The sequence below is a fragment of the Trachemys scripta genome, chromosome 2 (genome assembly GCF_013100865.1).
Source record: "Trachemys scripta elegans isolate TJP31775 chromosome 2, CAS_Tse_1.0, whole genome shotgun sequence".
Lineage (NCBI taxonomy): Eukaryota > Metazoa > Chordata > Testudines > Emydidae > Trachemys > Trachemys scripta.
The window spans coordinates 281,924,945-281,945,090 of record NC_048299.1 but is presented as its reverse complement, the minus strand read 5'-3'; the positions used below and the strand labels follow the sequence as shown (position 1 = coordinate 281,945,090).

The window sequence follows — 20,146 nt, the reverse complement described above, 5'->3', positions numbered from 1 at the left end:
GTTTCTGTCTGCGGTATAATTAATTTTGTTGGGTGTAAACCAATTAAGGTGGTGGGATATAATTGGTTAAATAACCATGTTACAGTATGTTAGAATTGGTTAGTAAAATTTCAGTAAAATGATTGGTTAAGGTCTAACTAAGCAGAACTCAAGTTTTACTACATAGTCTGCAGTCAGTCAGGAAGGGAGGGGGATGGGAACAGGGACTGGGGGTCGGGGAATTGGAATCATGTTTCGCTAAGTGGGGGAATGGGAACAGGGACACAGGCAAGGCTCTGTGGTGTCAGAGCTGGGAAGGGGGACACTGAGGAAGGAAACTNGGGGCAGTAGCACTGGCTGGGGGCTCCCAGCTACCGCAGTGCCAGGTTTAACAGTGCAGCACCAGAGCAGACTACGCTCATGGTGACGGGGCTGGTCCTTGCACCTGCTGTTCCAGCCCCAGGGATGCTGAGGGCAGAGTCTTCAGGGCCGGGTGAGATGCCAGGGTCTGTCTCCAGGGGTAGGGGGCTGGGGATGCCTCTGCCGTCACCCTGAGCCGTCTCCCCCCTGCGCCGGGGGAGTTAGCGAGTGCCCGGAGAGGGCGCAGTCTGGTGTGTTTCATGGGGTGTTTGCATATGTCCTGGGCCAGGCCCAGCGGCACGACAGATGGACACAGCAGAGCCCTGCCCACGGGTCCCTCTGGCTCCCTGCCCTGCGAGCCGGGGACAGGCAGAGCTCTCAGCAGAGCATGTGGGCACCCTCCCCCCCCGAGGTACACACACACACACACACACACCCCAAAGTACACACACAGGTGTACACACCCCATGAGGTACACATGCAGGTACACACACACACCCCATGAGGTACACACACACGGCCTGCGAGGTCCACACGCACAGGGCCGGGTCCAGGCACCAGCTTGTCAAGCAGGTGCTTGGGGCGGCCGCTCCTGAGAGGGGCGACACATCCAGCTATTCGGCAGCAATTTGGCGGACAGTCCCTCACTCCCGCTCGGAACGAAGCACCTCCCACCGAATTGCCGCCGCAGATCGCGATCGCGGCTTTTTTTTTTTTTTTTTTGGCTACTTGGGGCGGCCAAAACCCTGGAGTTGGCCCTGCACACGCAGGTCCACACACACACACACGCACTATCCCATGGTACAGATGCAAGAACACACACACCCTGTGAGGTACACATGCAAGTACACCCCCTGAGGTACACGCCCCCTGATGTACACACAGAGTTACACCTCCTCCCCCATGAATTACACAGACAGGTACATGCACAGCCTGTGAGACACGCCCCCCCCACCCTCCAAGGTACACGCTGTGACGAAGTGGGACTGTTCTTAATGTTCCTCTGAATACTGTGTGGGTGCCTCAGTTTCTTAAGTCTCCAGTGTGCATAAATCACCGAACACTCTGTATCCTGGCAACAAATGGCCGGGGCCCTGCCTCCCTGCAAGGGAATAGCTAAAGGTGAACAAAGAGGTCAGGTGACCTCCTGCCCCGGGAAAGAGACAAAGCTGAGAGAAGGAGGGGCTGGCCGGGGGTTTGGAGTTTGGAGCTGGCTGGGGACGGGGATTGAGGGCAGATGGGGGTCTGCCTCGCTGGACCCCAGAATGGACCCGACGGAAGGGTCCTGTTCGCTGGACCTACAAGCTCTGTGTTAGACCATGTTCCTGTCGTCTAATAAACCTCTGTGTTACTGGCTGGCTGAGAGTCACGTCTGACTGCGAAGTGGGGGTGCAGAACCCTCTGGCTGCCCCAGGACCCCACCTGGGCAGACTCGCTGTGGGAAGCGCACGGAGGGGCATATGCTGAATGCTACAAGGAGAGACCCAGGAGGTGAAGCCGTGTGAGCTTCTTGCCCTGAAGACAGTCTGCTCCGAGGGAGAGGAGGCTCCCCAAAGTCCTGACTGGCTTTGTGGGGAGCAGTTCCAGAGCATCTCCCGGGGACTCCGTGACACATGCGCAGGCAGACCCCCCCCCCCCCGAGGTGCACACACAGACCCTGTGAGGTACACATGCAGGTACACACCCTGCGAGGTTCACACACATGTACACATACACCCCACGAGGTACACACGGAGGTACACACACACACACACACACACACCCCGAGGTTCACACACACACACATACACACAGCTCTCTGCTGAAGGGTTGGGGCCGGGGTCTTCCACCCTCTCCCGCCTTGGAGCCACATCTGCGGCGTGGAAGCGGCTCTGCTGGCGCAGCCATCGAGAAGGGCAGAAAATCCTGAATGGGGCTCGGGCTGGGCCGGGGAGGGCGCCTGCCCATCCCTGGGGCCGGGGGGCCGCTCCGACGGGTGCTCTCGGGCTGCGCTCTCAGGTGGGGGGGCCTTCGGGGGGCTCTGGAAGCAAAGCAGAGAGAGGGCCTGGTCCAAGAGCAGCAGGGGCAGACCCCAGGGCCAGGGGGTGGGAGGCCTCCTGCTACCCCTTCCCAGGCTGCTGGAGTCTGCTCGTGGGCTCTCACCTGGGGGCGCAGCCTCTGTGCTGGCCTGGGGGGCGGAGAAGCTCAGCTCAGCCCCGTCAGCCAGGAGGGAGCTGCGGGAACGGGGGCAGCGGTCTCCGGAGCGCGTCCGGCGCAGGACAGCCTGGGGGCAGAGGAGAGGCGGTTACTCGAGGACACGGCTGGGGAAGGAGCTCGCTGCAGGGCTGTGGCCAGGCAGAGCCTGGGTTGGGGAATCCAGCCCGCGTGTGATCCCGGGCTCCAGGGCCCCTGTGGGGATCCCAGTCCCTGTGGGGCCCTGCCCTCCGTGCAGGGGACACACCCCGCCATGGGTCCCGCTCCCGTGGCTCCCTGGGCTCCCCAGGCCGGCGGTTCTTACCTTCCTGGCCAGGGGGCTGCTGGGGGCTGAGGCGCTGCTGTAGAGGCTGAGGCTGGAGTTGGAGCGGCTGGGGGACAGCACTTTGGAGGGGGGGGCTGACTGGCTGCCGGCACCGGCGGTCGTGGCCCCTAAGGCGTCTGGAGACAGGTATTTCTCATTGATCTTCAGGTTGGTCCGACCCTTCACTGCTCAGGGGAGACGGAGCCGGTGAGCGAGAGGCTGCGGGCACAGGCAGCGGCTGCCCGCCGGCAGGGCCATGCTGAGCACAGGCCCAGGCTGCGGGGGGCATGGCCTAACTCGGCGTGCCAGGGGCTCCTGGGAGGGAGTCACCAGGGCTGGCCCTGGGCCCTGGCTGGGTCTGCCAGTGGGGCAGCCACAGCTGGGATGAACAGCTGCTGCCCAGCGGATTATTCCCAGGGGACCAGCTGGGGTAGGTTTGGGCTGCAGATTCTATGAGACATGACTTAGCACGGTCGAGTGGGGTGGGGGAGGGGAGAGGGCTGGGAGCCAGGACTCCTGGGTTCTCTCCCTGCCTCTGGGAAGTGAGTGGGGTCAAATGGGTAGACCAAGGGGGGGCTGGGAGCCAGGGTTCTCTCTCCAGCTCTGGGAGGGGAGTTGGGGCAGGTGTGTTAGAGCAGGGGCTGGGAGCCAGGATTTAGTGGGTTGGGGCGGGGGCGGGGAGCCAGGACTCCTGGGTTCTCTCCCCGGCTCTGGGAGGTGTGGGAGTTGCAGCTGGGGGCTAGGACTCCTTGGTTCTCTCCCCGGCTCTGGGAGGTGTGGGGGTTGCAGCTGGGGGCTAGGACTCCTGGGTTCTCTCCCCGGCTCTGGGAGGTGTGGGGATTACAGCTTGGGGCTAGGACTCCTGGGTTTGATAGTCGGCTCTTGTTCTGAGGGCTCTGAGCACAAAACAAGCTTGCACCAAGCCCGGCGTGTTTCTTGCTGCTGCGGGAGCCTGTGGCTCGGGGCCGGCGGGAGGGAATATCTGTCTGCCCGTCCGGCACTGGGACACTCCCAGCTTTGGGACACGACTTCCAGGGCCGCAGCCATCCGCATCCCTTGGGCTGGGGCACCCCCTGCTGGTTGGCACAGGCAGAGCACAGACACCGAGCCCCCCACTCGCCCTAGCTCCATGCTACCCCGCTCCGGCCATTCTGGGGGCAGCTCGGGCTCCGCTACCCCCTGCCCTGCTCAGCCAGGCAGTGAAGCCCCCACCCAGGAGCCCAACAGGGGAGGGGGTGAAACCCTGCTAGTCTCAGCCAGTTCCCCCCCCCCGCCCCGCTGCTCCCTGGGGGCTCCGGCCCAGCCACAGCCTGGGGCACCCAAGGGCAGCACTGGCTGAGCTGGGTTGGGCCGGGCCGGGCCAGGCCAGGGCTCCCCAGAGGGCACAGGGCAGGCGGGAGGGCTCTGCCCCCCTAGCCTGGGTCCCCTCCTCTCACTACTGGGCAGGGGGACCTGTGGGTTAGCAGTGGGGCCAGGGACTCAAGCGTTTAGGGCCTGCGTAAGGGAGCCAGGGGGCTGGCGAGGGGCCCTGGGCGGCAATGACAGCTGAGCAAGCCAGGCACTGCTGTGAGTGGGATGCCGGGGGGCCCATGGCAGGGGTCCCCCATCATGTACCGAGCCCTGTGGACAGGCTCTGACTGGAGTGGAAATGCAGACACAGGCTGCAGGACTCCAGCGAGGAGCCGCCGGGGAGCTGAGCAGCCCCCCTACTCCCTGACCCGGCCCTAGACCCACAGGAAAACCAGGCCCCTGGGGAGGGGACAACGTGAGCCGTTTCCAGGCCGCCAGCCAGCCAGTGACCTCACCCCCAGGCACAGGGCGAAGGGGTAATTCCCCCAGCTGAGCCCCAGGTCCCCCTGCGGCCGGGGCGGCCCCCCCAAGATCTCTGGCTCTGGCCCATGTGCTGCAGGGAGCCCAGGCCCCGCCGCTCCGCCTACCTCTGCAGGGGTCGTTCTTCACCAGGAACTCGTCGAGCGCGATCCAGCCTCCCCCCACTCGCACCATCAAGGTGCTGCGCAGGATCCGCACCATGCGCAGCTGCTGCGACTCCCCGAACTGCAGGCAAAGGGCGGGGGCAGCGTGAGGCGCCGGGGCTCTGCAGCCAGGGCCCGGCCCGAGGGGAGCACTAGGGTGACCAGACAGCAGGGTGACAAGCCAGGTCGGGGGTGGGGTCATAGGCACCAATACGAGACAAAGCCCCCAGTATTGGGACTGTCCCTGGTCACCCTCGTAGTAGGAACAACAGCCCCTTGTGCTCCAGCGGCAGCCAGCCAGCCATGGCGTGGGGCTGCTGACGGGGCAGGTGTCTGCAGGGGCTGTGCTGGGCACGGCTAGGGTGAGCCAGCACCTACACGGGTCGGGACGCCTGGGAGGAGCCAAATTATCATCGTCCCTCTCCAACCCCCAGCCCCAGGCTCCCGGCCTCCTAGCCATTGCTCTCGCTCGCCCCCAATCATCCCGTCGCCCACCTCCAACACCCAACCCCAGGCTCCCGGCCTCCTAGCCACGGGTCTCGCTAGCCCCCAATCGTCCCGTTGCCCGCCTCCAACTCCCAGCCCCGGGCTCCCGGGCTCCTAGCCACGGGTCTCGCTAGCTCCCAATCGTTCCGTCGCCCGCCTCCAACCCCTACCCCAGGCTCCCGGTCTCCTAGCCACGGGTCTCGCTAGCTCCCAATCATTCCGTCGCCCGCCTCCAACCGCCAGCCCCAGGCTCCCGGCCTCCTAGCCATGGGTCTCACTAGCCCCCAATCGTCCCGTCGCCCACCTCCAACCCCCACCCCCAGGCTCCCGGCCTCCTAGCCACGGGTCTCGCTAGCCCCCAATCATCCCGTCACCTGCCTCCAACCCTGCTCGGATCCTGTCAGGCCCTTTCTGAGCCACGGTGCCAAGCCCTGGGTGCAGAGTCTCACCCATGTACAGAGCGGCTCTAGGACATCCCCCAGCCCCACCTGGCTGTGCACTGAGTGGGGGCTGCCCTGGGCTGCCCAGGCCCCTCTCCGGAGCGGGTGCAGCGAGCGCAGGGCCCAGACCGTGAGAGGAGCTCAGGGAAAACGTCTCTGCAATGGACAGGGCTTTGCATTGTCGACCCCGTTCTCCGGCTCAGTGGGGCCCCCCTGGAGCACCGGCGTCTCCTCGCAGCTCCACTGAATTACATCGCATGGCCCCATCTGCGAACGCTGCCCCTTCCCGGGTCTCTCCAGCCCAGTGCCTGAGAGAGCCGGGCCTGGGCCTGGCCAAACGCCTTCTCCAGCCAGTCACAGCAGGAGCTGGTTCCCCCGATGATGGGGAGCCTGGCTGTGCTGGGGCGGGTGGGACACGGCCTCTCCGTACTGACCGGGGGGTGGGAATAGGGAGCCACGGCCTCGCTGTACTGATGGGGGGAAGGAGGGAACAGCCTCTCCGTACTGACCAGCATGGGGGAGCCGTGGCCCCTCTGTACTGACGCGGGGGGGAGGGGGAGGAGCCGCAGAATCTCCGTACTGACCGGGGGAGCTGCGGCCCCTCTGTACTGACCGGGCACCTCACTGGGCTGCTGTGTGGGGCCCAAGGGGCAGGGAGGGCTCAGCCCCAAGTCTCAGCTCTGGCCCAGTGGGCTGACCCTCTCCCGGCTCCCCGGCAGAGAGAGGTCATGGCTGAGGGAGACTCAGGATAAGTGCGGTGTCCGCGCTCATGGACCCAGGTGTCCGAGTGGGCAGGGACACGCCAGGCTCTGGCAGTCCCAGCTCTCCAAGGGCAGGCGGGAGGCAGCACAGGCCCAGGGGTGGCACTTACCCGGTACCGATTGGCACTGATCTGTTCCACCTGGAAGCGCTTGGCGCAGCTGCACTGGGCCACCTGCCGGTTTACCTGGAACACAGCACAAGGGCCGGGGCAGCGTGAGGTCTGTGACCGCCCACCACGGCCTCCAGAGACTGGGACTCCATGAGCTGGCTACAGCCTGGAGAGACCCCCCGTCCCCGCCAGCATCTGCCCTTCCTCCCTCCCTCCATCACCTTCCCCATCTGCTCTGAGCCCTGGGCCCTGCACCGGTCTGCGAGCTGCCCAGCCCTGGTGTGGCCCTCGCAGACGCCGGGGTGAAGGGGCAGGAACAGCTCCAGCCTGCCTGCCAGGTGGGGCATGACCCCAGAGCCCCGATTCAACCCATCAGCCATATGGAGCAGGACGGCTGTGGCTGGCACACTCCTCCCCATGTACCCTGTGTCAGGGCGGGCTGGCATGGTGACATCACAGGGGGCGACGACGGCGAAGGGCAACTGGAGCCCCCCCACAGGTCTGATTGTTTCCTCCCCCGGGCTCCGAGGGCGGCACAATTCATAGATCCAGGCAAGGGAGCCCGTTAGAGTATCTCGCCTGAGCTCCTATGTAGCGCAGCCCAGCGACCCCTGTGCTGAGCCCCGCAGCGTGTGCTTGGCTAAAGCGTGTTCCAGTCAGGCTGGACTCCAGCGCGGGAGAGCCCACCCCGACCCTTGGCAAATTGTTCCATGGCTACCCACCCCTCTGTTAAAATCCTGCCCCTCATTGCCAGGCTGAATTGGTCCAGCTTCAGCTTCCAGCCGGTGCCTCTTTCTCGGGCCAGCTGCTGTCAGCACTCTCCCCATCGGTCCTTGCAGGCTGCGAGCACGGCACCTCTCTGCCGGTCTCGAAACTCAACAGAGCGGGCGCTTTGAGGCTCTCGCTGGCAGCCCTGGAATTCTGTCTGTGGCTCTCCAGCGTCACAGCCTCCTGTTTCCAATGTGGAGCCCAGGACAGGACGCAGAATCCCAGTAAGGGCTCGGGAGTGCTGCATGCAGGTCAAATCACCTCCCTGCTCCCTCTCTCTATTCCCCTGCGCACACAGCCTGGGATCCTATCACCCGGCTGGGCCCCACGGCTGCACCAGGAGCTCTGCCACAAGGTCTCAGTCCTTTGCAGGGTCACTGCCTTGGAATCCAGCCCCCATGCGGTGCCACCTCCGGTTTTGTTGTTAGATGTCTGACCTTGCATTTCACTGTGTCCAAACGCACCCTGTTCAAACGAGCCGCCATCCCAGGCGATCCAGCTCACCCTGTGACCAGTTCCCAGCATTATTTGTCTTCTTCAACGCTTAGCCGAGCAGTTGGCTGAAGCGATCACTCACCATTCGTTCCGTTCCTGCGCGGTCACAAGGGCTTGATGGCCCAAGAGTCAACATGGGAACAGACGAGATGAACCCATGTAATAGGGGGTCTGCCTCTGCACCACCTGCAGCCCTGAGGTGGTGGAATTTTATCCCAGATGTTACGAGCCACCCGGAGAATGACGTTCGCTGGACTGTCTTGTGGCATTCTTGTGACATGTCCGAAAAGCGTAAGACACTGTCTGCGGACAATGGCCCCGGGAGTCTGTAGACCAGAGCGACCGTAAACATCTGCCTTACAGATGAAGTCATCCCACTTTATGCCCAATATACGACGCTGGCATGTTGTGTGGAAAGTTCCAGCTCTGCCCAATCTGAGCAGCACAGCATCCACGTTTGGCAGCCGGACAACAGTCCGGAGACGCTACAACTCAAATAGATCCTGAACTTGGTTGTGGTGCTGGGATGAGGCTGATTCCATATTTGTTGTAAACAACCCCTGGCAGACGCAGCGATGCCAATCCAACGGAGAACCTCCGTGTGAGAGTTGGAGGAACTGATGAGTATAGAAACCAAATAGCAAACGTTGGAGACTGCTTCGACAGTTTCGTTATTCAGAGATTGGAATCGTAGGTGGACCTGGTCCTGGATTTTGCAGCTTTGTCTTTGACCACGAAACATGGAGGCCAATCTTAGCCAACTCCCCTGAGTCCAACCTGTACCTCATCGTGTGTGTGTGTGTGTGTGTGTGTGCGTGTAACATCTGAAGTAAGGGATTGCTACGCCATCAGCGAGGAAGGCTTGTCTGGAATATCGCCCTGGGCATTATGCGAGGTGGACAGGCCAGCGTGAGCCCTGGACGTGGTGGCTAACACTGGCAGCGAAGATGCAGGGCAGCAGCTGCACCTCGCGATCTGAGGTGAGGGAAGTCGCTGAGAAAGACTCAATGGCTCAGGTCGCGCAGCGTGAAGCCAGTGCCAGTAGCCCAGGAGAAAGGTCGTGTTATTGCTCCGCCGGCTCATCCCAGTGGGACGAGGTATTTTCCGGGATAATCGTACGCTCTTGCTTTCCTTACGTCAGCGAGTCTGTCTGTTCTTCCAGATCACTGGTAAAGACGCCAGCCTGATTCCACCGCTAGGTTTCACCCGCTCCTAATATCGTTAAACAGCGTGAGCCGCTCCCCAGCCCAGGCACGTGTCCCAGACAGGGCTCAGCCCAACCTCTCCCCGCAAACTCCAGCCTTTTAAAGGATGCCGTGATGGCACCTGAACTTGCCCATCAAAAAAACTCAGGTCGTGGCCCCCCTACACCCTGCCAATGCCCTGGGACCAGGGTCCGCCCGCTCTGCCTGCCCCGTGACTAAGCCCGCAGGCCCCGCACACTGCCCCAGTGCACAGGCTCTGCAGCCCTGGGTGAGTTCACGATGGGGAAACAACCTGGGCAATTACAGGCCTGTCAGGCTGACTTCGATCCTGGGCAAGATAACAGAGTGGTTGACACGGGACTCAATTAATACCGAAGTAAAGGCGGGTAATGTAATTCATAGAATCATAGAATCATAGAATCATAGAATATCAGAGTTGGAAGGGACCTCAAGAGGTCATCTAGTCCAACCCCCTGCTCAAAGCAGGACCAATTCCCAGCTAAATCATCCCAGCCAAGGCTTTGTCAAGCCGGGCCTTAAAAACCTCCAAGGAAGGAGACTCCACCACCTCCCTAGGTAACGCATTCCAGTGTTTCACCACCCTCCTAGTGAAATAGTTTTTCCTGATATCCAACCTGGACCTCCCCCACTGCAACTTGAGACCATTGCTCCTTGTTCTGTCATCTGCCACCACTGAGAACAGCCGAGCTCCATCCTCTTTGGAACCCCCCTTCAGGTAGTTGAAGGCTGCTATCAAATCCCCCCTCATTCTTCTCTTCTGGAGACTAAACAATCCCAGTTCTCTCAGCCTCTCCTCATAAGTCATGTGCTCCAGACCCCTAATCATTTTTGTTGCCCTCCGCTGGACTCTTTCCAATTTTTCCACATCCTTCTTGTAGTGTGGGGCCCAAAACTGGACACAGTATTCCAGATGAGGCCTCACCAATGTCGAATAAAGGGGAACGATCACGTTCCTTGATCTGCTGGCAATGCCCCTACTTATACAGCCCAAAATGCCGTTAGCCTTCTTGGCAACAAGAGCACACTGTTGACTCATATCCAGCTTCTCGTCCACTGTGACCCCTAGGTCCTTTTCAGCAGAACTGCTACCTAGCCATTCGGTCCCTAGTCTGTAGCAGTGCATGGGATTCTTCCGTCCTAAGTGCAGGACTCTGCACTTGTCCTTGTTGAACCTCATCAGGTTTTTTTTGGCCCAATCCTCTAATTTGTCTAGGTCCCACTGTATCCGATCCCTACCCTCTAGTGTATCTACCACGCCTCCTAGTTTAGTGTCATCTGCAAACTTGCTGAGAGTGCAGTCCACACCATCCTCCAGATCATTAATAAAGATATTAAACAAAACCGGCCCCAGGACCGACCCTTGGGGCACTCCACTTGAAACCGGCTGCCAACTAGACATGGAGCCATTGATCACTACCCGTTGAGCCCGACGATCTAGCCAGCTTTCTATCCACCTTACAGTCCATTCATCCAGCCCATACTTCTTTAACTTGGTGGCAAGAATACTGTGGGAGACCGTATCAAAAGCTTTGCTAAAGTCAAGAAATAACACATCCACTGCTTTCCCCTCATCCACAGAGCCAGTTATCTCATCATAGAAGGCAATTAGGTTAGTCAGGCACGACTTCCCCTTCGTGAATCCATGCTGACTGTTCCTGATCACTTTCCTCTCCTCTAAATGTTTCATAATAGATTCCTTGAGGACCTGCTCCATGATTTTTCCAGGGACTGAGGTGAGGCTGACTGGCCTGTAGTTCCCCGGAATCCTAATTAATGCCAATCAACATGGCTTTATGGAAACTAGATCCTGTCAAACTAATGAGGAGATTCCGAGCTTGGCTGATAAAGACGATAGTGCTGACAGAGAGATTGAGACTTCTGTAAGGTGTCTGACTTGGTGCCGCACGACACTGATTACAAAACGAGAAAGACGTAAAATGACGGTGGCACACGTTACATGGACTGAAAACTGGCGAACTGCTCGGTCTCAAAATGTCCCTGTAAATGGGGTATTGTCATTGAGCGGGTGTGTTTCCAGTGTGGTCGCACAGGGACTGGTGCTTGGCCCTACGCTCTAACATTTGTATCAATGACCAGAAGAAAACATAAAATCATCAAAGTGATCATCACCAGAACCAGAAACTGGATCACCTCTGCAAATGACACAAGAATTGGGGGCGTGGTAAATTCAGATTGAAATTCTGATTCAGAGTGACCTGGATCGCTTGGTAAACGGGGTGCAAGTAAACCATAGGGCTAAATGTAAATGTACATATCCAGGAGCAAAGAACACAGGAGGGGGAACTCTACCCTGGGAAGCAGGGATTCTGAAAAAGATTTGAGGGCTGTGGTGGATACTCAGTTGAACATGAGCCCCAGTGGGATGTGGTGGCCAAGGGGCTAATGGGATCCTTGGATGCATAAACAGGGGACTCCCACGTAGGAGCAGAGAGGTTCTTGTACCTTTGTATTTGGCACTGGTGTGACTGCTGCTGGAACACCATATGGTACAGTTCTAGCATCCATAATTCAAGGATGTTGATAAATTGGGGAGGGGTCAGAGAAGACCCACAAGAATGATTAAAGGATTGGAAAACATGCCTTATAGTGAAAGACTGAAAAAGCTCAACTGAACATAGGAACAGCCATGTTGGGTCCCTCTAGCCCAGGAACTTGTCATCCAACAGTAGCTGGAACCAGGTGCTTCAGAGGGAATGAACAGAGCAGGGTAATTTTGAGTGACCCATCCTGTCATCCAGTCCCACCTTCTGGCATTCAGAGGTTTAGGGACACCCAGAGCATGGGGTTGCATCCCTGACCATCTTGGCTAATAGCCATTGATGGACCTATCCTCCAGGAACTCATCTAATTACTTTTTGAACCCTGTTATAGTTCTGGCCTTCACAACATCCTCTGGCAAAGAGTTCCACAGGTTGACTGTGCGTTGTGTGAAGAAATACTTCCTTTTGTTTGTGTTAAACCTGCTGCCTGTTAATGTCATTGGGTGACCCCAAGTTTTTGTGTTATGAGGAGTAAATAACACTTCATAGAATCATAGAATATCAGGGTTGGAAGGAACCTCAGGAGGTATCTAGTCCAACCCCCTGCTCAAAGCAGGACCAACCCCCAACTAAATCATCCCAGCCAGGGCTTTGTCAAGCCTGACCTCAAAAACCTCTAAGGATGGTGTCACGGAGTGTGGGGGAGTCAGGGCCCTGCACCCCACTTCCTGCAATTCACCGGGACTCTCAGCCAGCCAGTAACACAGAAGGTTTATTAGATGACAGGAACACAGTCCCAAGCAGGGCTTGTAGGTACAACCAGGACCCCCCAGCCAAGTCCCTCTGCGGGGGCAGGGAGCTTAGACCCCAGACTTGGGTTCCCTGCGTCTTCCCAGCCAGCCCAAAACTGAAACAAACAAACAAAAACCCTCCAGCAGGCTCTCTCCCTTTGTCCAGTTTCCCGGGCAAAGGTGTTGACTCCCCCCACCCCCCTTCCTGGCTCAGGTTACAGGCTCAGGTACCGTCCCTCACCTAAAGTCATCCCCTGCTCTCCCATCCCCCATGCAGACAGTTCCAGCGAAACTAAACGACATTCCCAGGTTAATCCACCCCGCTCCCTACTGCGTCACAGATGGAGATTCTACCACCTCCCTAGGGAACCCATTCCAGTGCTTCACCACCCTCCTAGTGAAATAGTTTTTCCTAATATCCAACCTAAACCTCCCCCACTGCAACTTGAGACCATTGCTCCTTGTTCTGTCATCTGCCACCACTGAGAACAGTCTAGATCCATCCTCTTTGGAACCCCCTTTCAGGTAGTTGAAAGCAGCTATCAAATCCCCCCTCGTTCTTCTCTTCTGCAGACTAAACAATCCCAGTTCCCTCAGCCTCTCCTCATAAGTCATGTGCTCCAGCCCCCTAATCATTTTCGTTGTCCTCCACTGGATTCTTTCCAATTTTTCCACATCCTTCTTGTAGTGTGGGGCCCAAAACTGGACACAGTACTCCAGATGAGGCCTCACCAATGTCGAATAGAGGGGAATGATCACGTCCCTCGATCTGCTGGCAATACTCCTACTTATACAGCCCAAAATGCCGTTAGCCTTCTTGGCAACAAGGGCACACTGTCGATTCATCTCCAACTTCTTGTCCACTGTAACCCCTAGGTCCTTTTCTGCAGAACTGCTGCCTAGCCATTCAGTCCCTAGTCTGTAGCAGTGCATGGGATTCTGCACTTGTCCTTGTTGAACCTCATCAGGTTTCTTTTGGCCCAATCCTCTAAATTGTCTAGGTCCCTCTGTATCCTATCCCTACCCTCCAGCGTATCTACTACTCCTCCCAGTTTAGTGTCATCTGCAAACTTGCTGAGGGTGCAGTCCATGCCATCCTCCAGATCATTAATGAAGATATTGAATAAAACCGGCCCCGGGACCGACCCTTGGGGCACTCCGCTTGATACTGGCTGCCAACTAGACATGGAGCCATTGATCACTAACCGTTGAGCCCGACGATCTAGCCAGCTTTCTATCCACCTTATAGTCCATTCATCCAGCCCATACTTCTTCAACTTGGCGGCCAGAATACTGTGGGAGACCGTATCAAAAACTTTGCTAAAGTCAAGGAATAACACATTCACTGCTTTCCCCTCACCCACTTCTTTATTTACTTTCTCCACCCCAGTCATGATTTTAATAGACCTCAGTCATATCCTCCCTTAATGGACACAGAGGGTCTGATCCAGTCTGGCAATTCGGACATTATCAAACAATGAGCTCCAATAAGACAAGGAACATGCCCTCCAGCAATCCCCCATAACCACCCACCCTTTGCTTTCTTTGTCCCTTCTCTGTATGGGTCAGAACCTGGGCTCCCTTCTCAGGGTCAGCAGCGACTGAAGCCAATGGGAGCTTTGCCTTAAGAGTGCACAAGGCTGCTGGAGTGTGGCCATGTCTGTGGCTGTCTCCCTCCCTCTCTCCATCGTTCTATGTTATTCTCCCCTTGATGCAGTTCCCAAGACCTTGTGCTGCAGAAAGTGCAACCTGCCAGTTAAAGCCATACCCAGAGCATCCTCCATCCCTGCACCGGTCCCCAGTCCCCTGGCCCCACTGCTAACTCCTCTCCAGCCTGTCTGGACTGTCTCGGGGACAGATACTGGAGCACAGGAGCTGTCTCCTCATCCAGACAGACCCCAGCCTCCCCTTCTCAGCCTTTCAACAGCATTCTGCCCAGCCTGTCAGAGGCCGGGCACTGGGCGTAAACCCTGCTAATTGCTGGCAGAGGGCGGCGGAGACAGGGTAGTGGGAAAAACCCACTTGGTGACCAATGCCTGGTCTGCAGACACCAGCACTGCAGCCCCGTCCCATCCCCACGGCCGTGCTCTAATTGGGGAGAAGCGGAGGCCTTAGGAACTATATGGAAAACCAAATGTTTCCAGTGGGGTTTCCCAGCACACAGCTGGCCCGTCTATTGGCTCACAGCGAGCAGGTCTGGGGCGAGTGGAGCACGGTCTGTGAGCACGACACAAGGAACAAAGGTTTGATAATGGGCCCTTCAGTGTAGCAGAGGAAGGGCCACCAGGATCGCAGGGCTGGAAGCTGAAGCCAGACTAACGCAGACAGGAGATGAGGCTACGTTTCTCACAGGGAGGGCAATGAGGCTGTGGGACAATGTACCAGGGTGGTGGTGCAGGGTTTAAATCCGGGTTGGGTGTTTGTCTGCAAGCTCTGCTCTAGGAGTTAGCTGGGGGCGTCTCTGGCCTGCATGACACAGGCCAGCCCAGACGATGCCAGTGGTCCCCTCGGGCTCCCACTCGCTGCCCAGCGCCCCCTGCAGTAGCTGCGAACGCTCCTCTCCTCCAGCTCCTGGTGCCCTCCCAGTGCCTGAGCTGCCCAGCTCCGCGCCCTGCCATACCTCATCCTGGATCTGGTCAGCGTCAGCGACCCTCCGCAGCGGGTCCCGGCTGGGGTGCAGAGCGCTGACGAACTCGTAGTAATCAATGAAGCCATCACTGTTCATATCAAAGATACTGGCCACAGCGCTCATCTCCAGGACATTAGTGGGGAATTCTGGGTGGGGGGGAGCGCGCTGTCAGAGAACCTTTCAGTGCCCCTGCAGTGGTTCCCCTGAGAGCCAGGCAGCTCCCCGGCTCTGGTCTGGGTCTCCCTGGTCCCAGTCCTTCCCGGAGGGAGAAATTCCCCAGTGTCAGGGCCTGTCCCTCCCCCACCCACCCCCACCAGTATCAGCCCTTACAACCCTACAAAAGCATCACTCCCCAATGATGCCTTCTAGTCACCATGGAAACCAGGTGATGTGGGGAGGTGCAGCTTGCATCAACCAGGCCAACCGGACCCGGGCTCCCCAGATCCCCTGGAGGGACTCCCCCACCCCCAACTCCAGGGCTCGGACCCCTGCTCACTGGAGGAGAGGACGCTCTGGACGAACTCCCGCTGGCTGATCCGCCCATCCTGGTCCCGGTCGATGCCTCGGAAAACATCCAGGATGCGGGATTTCCTGTGGCTGATCCACTGCATGTACCGCTTCCTCCAGACGCCAAAGTCAAAGTGCGCAAACTCCTCCACCTCAGAGACAGGGATGCCAGGAATGACCCACGGGGGCAGCTCGGCTGGGCATGGGCCAGGAGGCGGAGAGCGAGTATGTGTGCCCTGCCCCCCCAGGGCAGCTCAGCCGAGCACGGGCCATGGGGAGGGAAACGGAGCGTCTGTGCCCTGCCCCTCCCAGGGTGGCTCGGCCGGGCATGGGCCATGGCTGGGGTTCTGTTGCCCGAAGCAGAGTGTGGTGCTGTGGTGCACACCGCAGCCAGGCCTGGCTTCCATCCCATCAGCCAGCCTGCACCCACCCCAGCCTGCCGCTCCCACGGACCCCACCTGCCACCTCTGCTGGGGAGAAGGGCCCAGCCAGCGCCTGGGGGCCTGGGCAACACGGCCACGTCAGACACACCCAGCGGGTGCCCCAAGGGCCACGCCAGCCAGTGTTGCTGGGCTGCTCTGCCCCTGCTCTGCCAGGGGTGTCCGGCCTGTGCCGAGTTACCAGGCCCGAGGGGCACGCCGCGTCGCCCAGCGGGCTGGGTCCTGGCACGCTCCGGCCCCCAGCATGCCCTGCTCTGACCCAGGCCCGAGGGGCACGCCTCGTCGCCCAGCGGGCTGGGTCCTGGCACGCTCCGGCCCCCAGCATGCCCTGCTCTGACCCAGGCCCGAGGGGCACGCCGCGTCGCCCAGCGGGCTGGGTCCTGGCACGCTCCGGCCCCCAGCATGCCCTGCTCTGACCCAGGCCCGAGGGGCACGCCGTGTCGCCCAGCGGGCTGGGTCCTGGCACGCTCCGGCCCCCAGCATGCCCTGCTCTGACCCAGGCCCGTGCCTGAGACGTGCCCCGCAGACCCTGCAGCCGGGACCCATGAGACCAGGGCAGGAGCCCAACTCCCTACCTCGCGCAGCCGCTGCAGGGCACTCTGCAGCCGGTACTGCCGGTCCAAGGCCAGGAGCCAGAGCTGCTGCCAGCGGTGCAGGAGCTGCGCCATGGGGGGGCTCTGGGGCGCCAGGTCGATGAGCGGCACCTGGGGGGTGGTGCGGGTGGGTTTCACCGCGCTGCGTCGCCCTGCAGCCAGACAAAAGACGGGCCTCAGTGCCCATGGGTTGGGGGGACCGAGGGGGGTGAGCGGGGATCCAGGGAGAAGTAGGAGGAGGCAGATGAGGGGGGCAGTGAGGGGGGATCCAGGGGGCAGTGAGGGGGGGATCCAGGAGGTGGGGGGGGCAGATCGAGGAGGAGGGGTGTGATGTTACACTCCATATGATTTTATGAAATATGCTAATGAGTGGGAATATAATGTAACTGGGATATGCTTCATGCAAAAGGTCTCTTGTAAGGTATCCTTACAAAGCTTATAATCTACTGAGTGTGATCATCCGATTTGTATAAATGTATCATGCTTGTATCTGAAACTAGAAATATGAAATATAACTCTGAGGGCCTATTGTCATTATGCAAACTGTGGGCCATTAATGGTGCCTTAGAATCTTGATGGCTCCCATTGACTAGGGCAATTGATTGTGAATGGGTTTATTTACCTGCAAACCTTTCGGTGTACTGGGTAATGAAGAATGAAGTCTTACAGTGACATGTGACCATGTCACCTGATACTGGAATCCATCTTAAACCCGGTGCTTTTCCAGTTAGAAGGAGGGGTGGGGACCCAGAGACAAAAGATTCCCGCCTTGTGCCAAAGCCATAAAAGGGGGTGGAACAGAACAAAGGGGGCTGCAGTCATGAGAACACCCCGGCTTTCCACCTGAGCTGGAACTAACAAGAACTGTACCGGGGAAAGGATTGGGCCCAGACTAGAAAGGAGTCTAGTCTGTGAAAAAAGCTTATTGGAACATCTCTAAGGGTGAGATTTACCTGTAATCAGTTTCTTAATGTATTAGGCTTAGACTTGCATGTTTTGTTTAATTTTGCTTGGTAACTTAGTTTGTTGTGTCTGTTATTACTTGAAATCACTTAAATCCTACTTTTTATACTTAATAAAATCACTTTTGTTTATTAATTAACCCAGAGTAAGTGATTAATCCCTGGGGGAACAAACAGCATATCTCTCTCTCAGTGTTATAGAGGGCGGACAATTTATGAGTTTACCCTGTATTTGGGGTTTGGATCCCATTGGGAACTGGGTGTCTGGGTGCTGGAGACAGGAGTGTGACGTTATGAGTGTAATATAATATTTCATTGGAAAATGACAGGGCCAGAAAGAGTTAATTAACTCAGACTGACCTGACTCATGGGTGAACCTTAAGGACTGGTTAGGAAGATATGTAAATGAATAGAGCTTGAAATGCAGCCGGCATTGTTAGAGGTAGAAGGGGAGATGTTTGCTCAGGTCTTGTGATGTAAGCAAACAAGTCTTGTCTATTGCTATAACTTCAATTCAAAGATCAAAAAAGGAATATTAACATTTATGATGATATTTGAGTGAAATAGTATTATTGTCTATATGTCTCTTTGAAGGTTGTGGTAACTTGTATCTGAACTGTTTAATGGATAAATTACCCTGCGCTAATTGCCACGAAGTTTGGGAGAAGGAGAGTTAAGCCTATTGTTTTCTCACGCGAAAGGCTGCTGGAAATGTATAAGAACCCTGGGACATGATCCTACTTCATCTCACATCTGCTTTGGGTTTCAAGAGGGGGAAACTTTAAGCCACAAGTGTCACCCTGAATATGGACATTGGACTATAACCTCTGGACTATTTCTAAAAGGACTTTTGGCAACACACATCTCTGCTGTGTATCTGAACCTCAAGAATTGAATTCAAGTCTGTCTGTATATTGATCTTTTAACCAATACTCTCTCTCTTTTCTTTCTTAATACATTTTAGCTTAGTTAATAAGAATTGGCTCTAAGCGTGTATTTTGGGTAAGATCTAAGTTATCATTGGACCTGGGTGTGTGGCTGATCCTTTGGGATTGGAAGAACCTTTTCTTTTATACGATGAGATAAGATTTTCAGTAATCATCATCATATCTGACAGGTGTGTCTGGATGGAGGCCTGGGGCTGGGCACTTTAAGGTATGGTAATATAGAAGTTGTTTTGTGCTGGTTGGTAAATCTAAGTATTGGAAGATCCACCAGTGTTTGGGGTTTGTTTGCCCCGTTCTGTTTGCAGTTCACCCTAATTGAGTGACCTCAGCTGGCTCCCACGGGCAGCCCCGTCACAAGGAGTACCTGCTGAGCTGTTTTCAGTTAAGTCTGCAGCTTTGGGGACGTGGTTCAGACCTGGGTCTGTGTGTGCAGTAGGTCTGTGTGTCTGGCTCGACAAGGCAGGGTTCTGAAGTCCCAGGCTGGCAGGGAAAACGGGCTCAGAGGTAGTTTCAGCACATCAGGTGACAGTCCCAAGGGAGTCTCTGCGACCGAACCTGTCACAAGGGGGCAGTAAGGGGGGATCCAGGGAGCAGTGAGGGGGGCTCCAGGGGGCAGTGGGAGGTGGCAAATTGTGGGGGGCAGTGAGGGGGGCTCCAGGGGGCAGCGAGGGAGGATCCAGGGGGCAGCGAGGGGGGCTCCAGGGGGCAGCGAGGGGGGCTCCAGGGGGCAGTGGGAGGTGGCAGATTGTGGGGGGCAGCGAGGGGGGATCCAGAGGGGAGCGAGGGGGGCTCCAGGGGGCAGCGAGGGGGGCTCCAGGGGGCAGTGGGAGGTGGCAGATTGTGGGGGGCAGCGAGGGGGGCTCCAGGGAGCAGTGAGGGGGGATCCAGGGGGCAGTGGGAGGTGGCAGATTGTGAGGGGCAGTGAGGAGGGCTCCAGGGGGCAGCGAGGGAGGATCCAGGGGGCAGCGAGGGGGGATCCAGGGAGCAGCGAGGGGGATCAAGGAGCAGGCGTGGGAGCCAGTGGCAGGCACCCTTACCTGCAGCCAGCCTGCGGGTGGTCGGCGGCCCCAGCTCCGGGGCCAGCTTGCGCTTGCAGGTTTTGGTGACCTTCTCCACGTCCGGCTGTTTGCGGTTCAGCTCCTCCATGAACTCCTGGGCAGGAGAGTTGGCGTGAAGGGGGGCAGGGCCCGGGCTCCTCCCAGAGGGGCCCCCATGATGCGTGCGCCCCACCGTTGGGGGCTGGCGGGCAGGGCCCCAGTACAAGCCAGGGCGGATCCCATGGGCCAGCTGGGCATTCTGCCGGAGGCCAGGCTGGTTGCTGGGGCAGGGCCCTCTCACCCCCCGGCTCCAGGACGCTCTGGATGGGCCACAGAGCGACCAGGCCCCAAAGAGCTTCTAGGCTGAGCTGACACGGGGCAGTGGGGCGGTGAGGACGAGGGACATCACTGCCCCATGGGGGTGGGGCGGGGGGGAGGGTCAGAGCCCCATGGGGCCAGGGTATTGCAGGGGGGAGGGCGAAGGATTTCACTGCCCCATGGGGGTGGGGCGGGGGGGAGGGTCAGAGCACCATGGGGCCAGGGTATTGCGGGGGGGAGGGCAAGAGATATCACTGCCCCATGGGGGTGGGGCAGGGAGAGGGTCAGAGCCCCATGGGGCCAGGGTATTGCAGGGGGGAGGGCGA

General features: G+C 58.2%; 1 protein-coding gene across 1 annotated transcript; it reads right to left on the bottom strand.

The window, feature by feature from the left end:
- Positions 1–1,926: 1,926 nt before the first annotated feature.
- Positions 1,927–19,627, bottom strand: LOC117871701 (microtubule-actin cross-linking factor 1-like). The gene is made up of 9 exons (XM_034759478.1): positions 19,503–19,627; positions 16,539–16,708; positions 15,513–15,675; positions 15,008–15,162; positions 6,607–6,681; positions 4,774–4,891; positions 2,837–3,021; positions 2,482–2,602; positions 1,927–2,359 (listed from the first exon to the last, which is right to left on the bottom strand). The coding sequence occupies exons 1-9, from the start codon at positions 19,609–19,611 to the stop codon at positions 2,334–2,336; spliced, it is 1,122 nt and encodes a 373-aa protein (XP_034615369.1). The 5' UTR covers positions 19,612–19,627; the 3' UTR covers positions 1,927–2,333.
- Between the last annotated feature and the right edge of the window lie 519 nt (positions 19,628–20,146).

Coding starts and splice junctions, on each gene's coding strand:
- LOC117871701 (XM_034759478.1), bottom strand. CDS start 19,611: ATGGAGGAGCTGAACCGCAAACAGCCGGACGTGGAGAAGGTCACCAAA. Junction 3,022..4,773: donor GAAGAACGACCCCTGCAGAG/GTAGGCGGAGCG, acceptor TCCCCTGAGCAG/TGAAGGGTCGGACCAACCTG. Junction 2,360..2,481: donor CACAGAGGCTGCGCCCCCAG/GTGAGAGCCCAC, acceptor CTTTGCTTCCAG/AGCCCCCCGAAGGCCCCCCC.